General features: G+C 43.2%; 1 protein-coding gene across 1 annotated transcript; it reads left to right on the top strand.

Annotated features, from left to right (window-relative positions):
- Positions 1 to 1,183: 1,183 nt before the first annotated feature.
- On the top strand, positions 1,184 to 9,064 carry ccdc74b (coiled-coil domain containing 74B; the record flags this gene model as incomplete). The annotated part of the gene is made up of 7 exons (XM_080743563.1): positions 1,184 to 1,514; positions 3,059 to 3,106; positions 3,485 to 3,596; positions 4,974 to 5,169; positions 5,302 to 5,402; positions 5,513 to 5,572; positions 8,926 to 9,064. The coding sequence occupies 7 exons, from the start codon at positions 1,184 to 1,186 to the stop codon at positions 9,062 to 9,064; spliced, it is 987 nt and encodes a 328-aa protein (XP_080599689.1).
- Between the last annotated feature and the right edge of the window lie 1,609 nt (positions 9,065 to 10,673).

Genomic DNA, 10,673 nt, shown 5'->3' with positions numbered 1-10,673 from the left:
TGTTGCGACCGTCAGGTCACAGTTACTATCAAAACCTCGACCAGCTGTCTGTGAGTCAGTCTGTGAGTCTGTCACACGTCACACTTTTGCCCTGCTTATATCTCCGCAACCGTTGCCCCGATCCATGCCAAATTTTGCACACACACTCCTTGCCTGCCAAACCACAACCTCCACCCAACAATTCTCACATGCCCCTCTTCTAGCGCCACCATGAGGCCGATTCTTGCAAAACACATTTTTGGACACTGCTCCTACAATTTTTGCCCTAAAATCACGCAAATCGGTACACAGTATGTCTACACTCATCTCATCAACATGGATCTGTCCCATATAGCGCCACCATCAGGCCTATTTTTTCAAACACGTTTTTGGACACTGCTACTACAAATTTCGCCCAAAAAACACGCAAATCGGTACACACTTGCTCTACACTCATGTCATCAACATGGATCTGTCTCATTTAGCGCCACCTTCAGGCCGATTTTTTCAAACACATTTTTGGACACTGCTCCTACACATTTTGACCTAAAATCACGCTGTGACCTGACGGTCGCTTATCTCCCGATTAGGGGTCTTACTGGTATATGACACTGTCACACCGATAATTTAAGTGAGGCACTTTCATTTTTACCTTAATGTTTTCATCAAATTTGTAAATTTAAGTCATCGGAGGTATATTGGTATGATGATACAGCAAGCATGGGGAGAATACCTGGCTGTAGGTCATGGTCATATGCACTAGATGACTAGAACATTTTCAAAAGGCTTTTTGAACATTACATAACTCTTCAGTCTATGTAGGCTACAAGGCTAATTATGGTGACACTGATAATGTTATGTAGTGGTCTATGTTTTTGAACAGGTTCAGGTTGAGTCGCGCTCCATAGTGTGGATTGGAACTGGAGAGTCCGTTGTCATGGCAACCTTGTCTGCATTGTGGAGCGCATGTCAGTAAAAGTATTGTGGACATGAATCCTTTAACGTTAGCCTGTTAGCCGACTGACTGTGGACTTTTCAGCCAAAGGTCCGCTGATTTAGATCGATTTATGTTCAGTGGTTTGCAAATGTGGCGTTAATGGCCACAAGGTTGCATGTTGCTTTGCAACGTTGGCAGGCTTGGCAGCTGCAAAGCAAGTCGTCTAAAAGTGTGTCTGGTGGAGAGGAGAGCTACCATTGAGCTACAATGTCCAGCCACAGCCTTCCACCGGTGAGAAACCTGCCACACTGGTCGCGAGTGGGCCGTCTTGACAAGCACTGCGCTCCTCCGCGACCTTTGCCGGCCAAACACCTGCAGCCTCTGACCGGCGGCGGCCCCGGCCCTCATACCCTGCTGCAGCCTCTGGCTGTGTCCGGCCCTGGTCCTCCCCCTGCGGACAGAAGGGTCTCCTCTCACAGCGACATGGACACCCGCGTTGCATCGCTCCAGAATAATATCCACTTCTTGCAGCAACAGCATAAGGAGACTCTTGAGAAGCTGCATGCAGAAATTGATGACCTCAGACGGGAGAATAAAGGCGAGTGGGAAATCTATGTATGTCTAGGCAGATCAATGTCTGTTTTTAAGTCTAATTGTGTACAAATCTATAGGCTTTGTGTATACCCTATCTATGCAAATCTATGTGGATATAGGCCTACTGTATCTATGACTATGTATGAATTTATGTCTGACTGTAATTTATTTAAAAAAATGCATTATAATTTTGAACACTACATAATGGCTCTAACTGCAGTAGCCTATTATGGCAATGGCATTGTGAAGAGATAGGTTTAAAAATTTGAGTGCATGCAACACATGCACCACACAAACTTTTGCAGAGTTTGATTGAATTGATTGAAGACTTTATTAGAGGTTTGCATAGGAACAGGTACAGGACAGGACAGTACAGTTCACTGGTACAAGGTCAACTAAAAGGATAAACACCACAAGAAAGCTTTTGGACTTGTTTCAATTGGGGTCCCTTTCCAACCGGGGGGGGGGGGGGGGGGGGGTGTATTTGGTACTGCAGATTTATTTTATTTTTATTTTTTTGTTTTGGTTACCACTTGACCCGGAATGTGATTTCTCTGAATCCATATCACTGTTTCTAATTTAATTAAAGTCCATGACACATTCACAAAGGCCCGCCTCACTGAGCATGGGGCGTTGACAAGGGAGAGACACTCAATAGGTCTGGGTGTTCAAATGAGGAAAATGGATGGTGAGTGGTTTCTGCGTGGGGGGGTGGGGAGCACTGAGCAGGGGATCCTGTATCGCCTCACCTACTGCAGCAGGACACTATAAGCGCTGGGGCGTCACAATTAAGGGGGGGGGGAAAGTGGGACTGAGTTACTAGGGCCCAAGGTGGAGGGGGCCTTAATTATTTTATACTTAAGCTATTGAAAAATAGCAGATATAAAAGCTCACAGTGCGGCACAGAGTGCCGCGCTGTAGATCTGCTTTTTGAAAAGTCGTGAAAATGTGTGCAAATCTTTGAATATATATATATATTTTTAAGCGAACATTTGTAACTCAAATTTTGCTTCTGGGGGGTCCCTGGAACTAAATATTTTGAGATGGGGGGTCTGTGGCCAAATACATATCATTTTGGGGGTCCTTCACATGAAAAGGTTTGATCACCACTGACATAGAAACATACAGTAGGTTTTTCAAAAAAACCTTAGAAGGATTTGAAATATTCCGACTTTTCATGATTTTTCAATAGTTAAAACACAAAATTATACATAATAATGCATTCCCAGTCTAAATGGGTTAAACCCCTTCCCCCTATGAAGAACATTCATGGGGGCCCGCAGTGAATCCTTGTACCCAGGGCCCAGAATTTGGTGCGACACCCCTTGCAGGACACTAAAGCGGTTCCACCTCACCTCCACATCTGACCACCCGCCAAGAGATTCCTCAGTCCTTTGATGTCCCTGGGTTCATGTGTCCCCCACACACTGTCACAGGCATACAGCACATAGGGCTTGTTTACTTGGGCTGTGTAACAAGAGATGTTGTTGGCTGTTGTTCATGTGCCTCCTGAAGGTGGCATGGTGAAAATTGTCTTTAACGTTGCAGAGCTGCAGTATAAGCTGATAATGGATCCCCCCAAGTCCAGCCGAAAAGGTAAACTCTCATCCCTATAGTGGGGGCTTTTACCTTGCTTGCGTGATTTGGCATGGGTGCTTTAAACAAGAAGGGATTATTCTTTCGTGTCACTTTTGGGCTCAAGTCCAGATCTTGGCAGAATGGAGTGGCTGTGATCCAGCTTGCTGTAATTCTAGGCAAATAAGGAGACCTTGTTGAAGTTCACTGTCTGTCTCAGTTTGTTTTGTTTTCAGCACTCTCTGGTGGACACATTACAAAGATGCAGAGAGACAGCCTCTTTAAAATAGTTCTTGCACTTCTCCAAGGTCTAGAAGAAACCTTGTCAGCAAGGTTTTCCTTTTATTTCTAATTGAATAATTAAATGAAAATCGTAACATGTATTGTCTTTCCCTTCAGTATTGACACTCAGTCGGCGAGGGATTAGGCCACCCACAATTGAGGCCCATAGAGGTGTCTACCTGGAGCAAGCTCTACAAGATACACAGAACTCACAGGACCAGGGACTTAGGTGGGTTTCTGTCCAGTACTCTGCAGTAAGCTTTCTAGTAAAACAAAACAAAAGAATATTGATTGATTGAATACTTTATTAGCAGTTTGCAAAAAAAATCGCACCTGTGCAAAGTGAGCGGTGCTCACTTTGCATGGTATCAAACAAAACACACGTGCATATCTCCTTGCCGTCCTGTCTTTGACATCTCCATAAATGGAGTTCCGTGCTCATACGGACACTCATACATAGGGACCTAGACAAAAAGCCAGACGAGCTCAAAAAGCGCAGGGAAAAAAATAATTTAAACCCAAGAAAGCCTATGGCTTGTTTCCAACTTTCCATTGGGGTCCTTTGTACTCAATTCATAGAAAAACACCTCAGCATGCACTGTAATTTGATGATTTGGCAAAGTGTCTCAGTTATAATATTGCTATTATAGACACAATTACACACGGTACACAAACCTTTAGCTCATGCAAACTTTTCTCTGCTGCTAAAAGAGTAAATGAGGAAACTATCAATCAACATCATCTTGTTTTATTTGTGTGAATATTTACTTGAGTTCCTGTGTTTGTGTGGTTATAGCCTGGGTTATTTAACGTATTCATGGCCAGGACCCAAATGAGAAACATTTGTTTCCTAGTGTCAACTTTCCTCCCAAATTTGGGAATACAAAAATGTATTACTATTGTTTAATCATATAAAACCAAGCATCACTATTCTGGCACTATTCTTCAGAGTTGGTGAAAAATAACCTACTTATAGTTTACAAGCTCGCAACACGTCGTAGAGTAAAGCCCTTTGCACACAGGCGTGTTTAACCGCACGGATAAAACGGACAATATAATTTTTTGAAAAGAAAACAATGATTCTCTATGACCTCATGCACACCGGCTCCGAATTAGCCGTGCGACGAGTGGCTGCCGCCGTGCGTTTTTTTCTCGATCGAACCCAGTTCGATTCGTGCGTCTTGTCGCATGCGGTAAAAAACTCATCACTCCTTTTATGACTCCTTTTTGGATCCGCAGCGCCGATTCCGCACAGCCTTGCACACCAAATCCAATGCGTTTTATTCATGCCGCAAACAAAAAAAACGCAACTGTCCTGTGTGCAAAGGGCTTAACACATTGAGAGCTCGTAGATCAACTATTTTCAGCAAAGAGATTTGGTGTTGAAGGGAGAGAAGGGAGGGGGCCTAGTATAGATCCCTGGGGGACTCCGGTCACCAAAGTATATAGGGTTTAAGTGGTTAAGTAGTAAAATAAATTGAGCCTCATGGGACAGTGCCGGCTGTCAGATTTGGCTTGAGCGCAGACAAGAGGCTTTGTGCATTGAACTAAACAGCAGTCTGTGTGCTCCTCCCCAATCGATATGGCATGGACCACCTGGGAGAAGCATAGGAGAATGCAGTGAAAACCTAGGATCTTCCAGACAGGACGGTGTGCCAGCGCTGAGCGGGGGCCTCATTACCTCGTTGCAACCTCTCCGAATCCACAGCAGCCCTGCTCACCCACCCCGTGCGCCCACTCTTCAGGAGTGCGAAGTCATCATTAGACAGCTATACAATGCCAACAGCATGCAGTCTCAAGAGGTGAGCAAGCACACATTCTTTTTAGAATTTGTTGAAATGCAAACATTAATCATGTGATGGTAGTGTTTATATGGCAGATAAAATAGTAGTTAAATGTCAAGATAGTGCAGTAATAATGGTTCTCCGCTGTAGATTATACGTGTGAAGGCATTGCTGAGAGACATTGTGTTCAACAAGAAAATCACCCCCGAAAACTACATCCTTACCAAGGCCTACCTTGCTGACGGCTCCCGGTACAGTTGTGCCGATTCTCTTAACCTGACACCCATTCGCTAACTGTTCATCAATTAAGATACCATTACAGATGATGTGGTAAATATTTGTTTTTTCCTTTCCCTTACAGTAAAGCATCAGAAGTAGAGAAGTTCCCCCAACTTGCACTCCAATCCCTTCCAAAGAAAACGTATGTATATAACTGTCTGTTATATTGAGTAAACCATTTGAAAATACTAATCAGTCTTCCATTTGATTAAAACTCTGGTAACATGGTTGATATCACTCCCTCTTTGGGTATTCTCATAGTGCACATGGCCTCCCTGGCATGTGCACTTAAAGGAGTAGTTCACCCCCAAAATGACCTTTTTCCTATTGATTACTCATGCTATGGAGACTTGAGTTCAATAATATATTTTTTGTATTTGTCACATTCCTAAGACAAAAAAAATATTTTAGTAAATCTAACCCCATTGATTCCGGATGGGGACCCAAATGCATTTGGGTCCCCATCCTGAATTAATGGAGGTACATTTATTGTTATCAAATGATTGGCTTAGGAATGCAACAAAATACGCGAAATATTATTGAACTCAAGTCTCCATGGCATGAGTAATCAATAGGAAAAAGGTAATTAGACTTCTCATTTAAGCCCCTCCAAATGAGCACCACGCTTGCTCTTCAACCAGCCAAAACATTCGCATCTTCTCCGCTCCTTCCATTGGCTCCCAGTTACTGACAAAACACTGATGTTGGCCTAGAAAGCAACCAACGGTATGGCACCCCCATTTTCAAAGCCTTATCCAACCCTAGAACCCCTCCCACTCACTCAGTTCAGTTAACAAAGGGAAGCTGTCAGAACCTTCCCTAAAACATCCAGGACAACGCTCTGCAGGTCCCAGACTCCCTTCTGGCTCCCAAACTGTGGAACGATCTCCCCATTGCAGTTAGAACTGCAGGCTCACTCCCAATCTTCTGCCATAATCTGGAGACTCACCTCTTCAGAGTCCACCTTAGCCTGTAGCACAGGGTTCCCCAATTAGTTTTCCCCAAGGGCCGAATTATGTCTAGGGTACCAAGCCGAGGGCCACAACATTGCAGGGGGCGACGGTGGCGTTCCCACTACTCCAGCGACAGTTTTCGTTGTTGTCGGGTGAAAATCTTGTATGGCGAAAACCGTTCGTTTTGAATTTATCATTTTAAAAATGATTTAAACTAGTGAAAACAGCCGATCTACAAGCACACAACACCTCGCGGTGCGAGGCGTTGTGTGCTTGTAGATCTGCTGTTTTCACTACTTTTGTGTGACGGCCTTGTATGATTTGCGAAAGAACGTACAAATTTGGAGATACGAGATTTCCACCCAACAACGACGATATACTAGTGTTGTTGCTGCTCTTATACCACCATTATTACTGGGGTTGGTGGGGGCCAGACAGTAGCCCCCCGCGGGCCGCCTATTGGGGAACCCTGCTGTAGCACTTGCTAGACAGATGCCAGGTTAATTTGTTTACCTGGCATCTTATACTGTAGTGTGTATAGTTTCAATGTATAGATAATTTATTTTTTGATATTATACTGTTTTAGACTGATGATAGGGTCTTGGTTTACCTATGATCCTAGATTACTATTATTATGTATTTGATGTATTACTTTGTGTTTACCTTGCGTACTGTAAATCACTCTGGATTAAGAGTGTCTGCTAAATGCCTAAATTGTAAATTGTGTTGGCTGGGTCACCACGAACCACCAGAGCACCTTTCAGTGTGCCATAGCTAGATTGCACACCGTCTCTGGAATCTACAGCAGGGACGGCAGTGGCATAGGAGGTAGAACGGCCGCTCGGAAGGTTCCTGGTTCAATTAGATAGAGCCACAGGGAGGCATGTATAATGAGGATAAAACAATACCTGGGGACATATAGTCCATGGGGAATTTTACACTTTACAGGGGCCGGCTAAGAAGAACAGTTCCCTATTCTGAAGACTAAACAGAATCGACAGAGAAAGAAACCTTCAGCATACTGTAGCAAATTCTCTATCATGCAGATTTTCACATTTTGAATGTGTTCCACAAGATTTCCACAAATCTTAGAGCTAAATGGTAGTTTGGTCAATGTTATAGGTTTCTTTAGCAGGGGTTCACATTTGCATGTCTAAATCTAACCGTATGAATCCTAATTCCTAACTGGGACGATCAATCACCAGAAATAGCTTATCTACAAGCCCTCCACGTGTTCTGTTGTGACCTTTTTAGATCAACAATTCTTGTTGAGATTTGGTGTAGAGGGGGAAAAACTCAATGATTATTGTGAAAAATATACCAGTGAAACATATGAAAACATTACACTCCGTCATAGAGGTTTGGTGAAGCTTAAACAATCTTTAACTTAGACCTCGAGTTAGTTGTCTTTTTCCATTTGCGTTCTGCCCTCCTTGGACAAGCTCATCTAAGAGCACAAGTCATTTAACTCGGGGTACCAGCAATGTCAGCCTTGGGTCTTTTTACACATTTCAGAATGTTCAAGCAAGTTAAGGCAGGATGGGTTGAAGAGTGACTAACGTCTCAGTGTCAGGGAGACTGGAATCTGAGACATGAATCTTTAAAAGTTGCACCTCGGGTATGACAGAAAATGTCTGCAGGCATCGTAGGAGAAGATGAATGTGTTAGACAGAAACATGTAGTATAGGCTCTGTGAATAACTGTTTCCACAAGGCGGCATACCCGTTTCCTGTTCCGGTTCAATTTCCCATAGCTTTGTTTGATTGGCTTGGCAGCAGATTTGAACCAGAAACACACATGAAAACTTCATATGTGGAAACCCAGGACTACAATTATGCAGGGAACCTGTTGTTGACATTTGGTATATGAGCTTATGATGCTTCCTCCAAGAGGCAACATTAGTGACAGCAGAGGGTGCATGGCAGTTTTCTAGTGGACAGAGAAGGGAGCGAAGAGGAGTGAGGAGGGGTGTGTTGAGAGGAGGCACAGTGGATGAACTATCTATCTTTGGCTATGGCAAGCCATTTCAACTTTTAATTGAAAGAACAGTATCAAATCATCATTTTTATGTATATATACAAATGTAGTAACATGATATACAATCTGAACACCCAGTAATTAAAGATAGATTGACAGAGCAAAGACAATGCTGATGCATGTTCACTGTTTTACATGAGATGTGTTGCTACATAATCACTCATTCCACTGCAGATATCGGGCCAGCATCTAACCTCGTTATTTTATTCTATCTTTATATTTTATATCTTTATACCTTCTCCTATTTAACTTGGTTTGGTTTTTCTCCTGTGTGTGCTTCATTCTCACCGGTGTTGCTGCTTTAACATTCCCTGCAGGGATCAAAAGGTTTAGCTTATATAATCTCTTGTCTTATATTGCCATTTGGGGCCAGTCTATTATAGTAATAGGCTAGATATAATTCCATGATTCGCAGCGCACATTGGGATAAAGACACTTTACATTGTGTCACTCGGACTCGGGACATCTAACGTTTTTCTAATTTTCCCATTTTGTCCATGGACAGGTCTGGGCCATCTCATGCTGCCGTGGCAGATGGGGTCATCCTACCAGCTCTTAAACAGAGTCTCAGCTCCACCATCACAGACAGACAGAAGAGGACCCAGGCTATACAGAGAAGCCGACTGAAAAGGACAGTGCACTGAGAGAGGTTCACAATAGCCTGATGAGCTGCGCTGCTCAACCCATAAATGCACGCTCATTACAAATGGGACTTCATTGTCAATGGACAGGCGTTCATTGACATAAGATACAGTGCTAGTACAGTAACAACAGAGATATTGCTTTGGTTGTTTAGTTTGAAGCCCGATGGTTATACAACTGTGTTTGTAACCAGAAAGGCACTGGTTTCCATCTGATATACTGGATGGAAAATGTGTCGGGGATACCAGACATAGAACAAAAAGGTGCAACACAGGTTGAGAGGTTATCTATTTTATCTGCTCTTTTTTGTTTCAAAAGTTCCAACCTCACTTCTTTATCCTGTACACAGTGTAACTGCTCTGCTCTCTCCTGAATGGATAAAAATTGTATCCCGAACTGAAAATATATTTTCTATTTACGAAAAAGCCGAGAGACACCCTATATAGCAATGGTTATTTTCAGAATATAGAGTTAACTCTTATTCTAGCAATATCACTTACACCACATTTTAGGTTGTTTCACATGCTCATCCACCAGAGGGGGTTGCATGCGAAGGAGTATAGAATGCTACAGTACAGAACCATACATTTATGAAGGAAGGTCATCCATGCAGAAAGCACCTTACACCGCAGCATTAAAAAAAAGGTTTTTATTTTTAGCACTTAATGCTTTTGGTTTGAGGATGTGTACAGGTGTATTACTCACTTGCAAACTGCAGATGTGAGTTGACCATATTAACCCTGGCATCCCTAAATTGGCCATGTCATTATAGGGGTAAAAAAATTAATTCACTGTTGCAATGCGTCGCATCATGATGCGCTGTGAGCTTGTAGCAATCCGCAATCTTCGAATAGCCCAAGTCTTAAGTACGGCTTAAGTGGTTAAGCATTTCAATTCTCTCAGACAACAGTAAATTGTCAGTCTGCATGTGGCATACACCAGAAGATATTACAAAACAAACCACAGTAGTTTCTCTCTCTATAAAATACATTGAGCTTGTGACTCATGCGTGTCTGAATATAGCCTTACAAGCCAGCAGAATTATTTTACCCGCCCACCCCCCCTTCCATTTGTTTTCATCCAATTTGTTGCATCACTGAGCCTTTGTGGGAATGTGGGAAATTGGCAGACGCTAACCATTAAGAACCAGTGGGTGCAAATCTATTAACATTCAAGCAGTGTGGCAGTGATGAGAGGCTGGTTTGTACCAGCTGCAGCGCCGTGCACGAGACCAAAGAAACTGAAACCTCAACGGCCAAACAGAGGAACAGAACCGCTGTCTTTATGTATTTTACTTCCATCATTGAGCAGAAGTTGTCCTCCTGCCACATCGGTCCACCCCTTGTGTCCAGTCAGCATTTTTCTGTCCTATGTTTTCTCATTCGAATTCCTTTTTATAGTGGCTACAGAGAAGAAATCCACAGTGTTAATGCTCGGGAGAGCTGGGTTCATTTTTACACTCAAGAGATAAATTAACTACTCCGACTGTTTCTCTCCAGGCCTACTTGGGAGGCACTGTCCTCTGCATTTAAATGTAACCCTGTGCCTTTCAGTGTATTGTGCTATGGCAGTGGTTCTCAGCCAGTGGTCCTTGGGGGGGGGGGGGGGGGG

This window comes from Nannobrachium achirus (assembly GCF_963921795.1).
Source record: "Nannobrachium achirus genome assembly, chromosome: 15".
In the NCBI taxonomy this organism is placed as follows: Eukaryota; Metazoa; Chordata; class Actinopteri; order Myctophiformes; family Myctophidae; genus Nannobrachium; species Nannobrachium achirus.
Note: the sequence above shows the minus strand (reverse complement) of the source record. Positions and strands in the feature narration are given on the sequence as shown.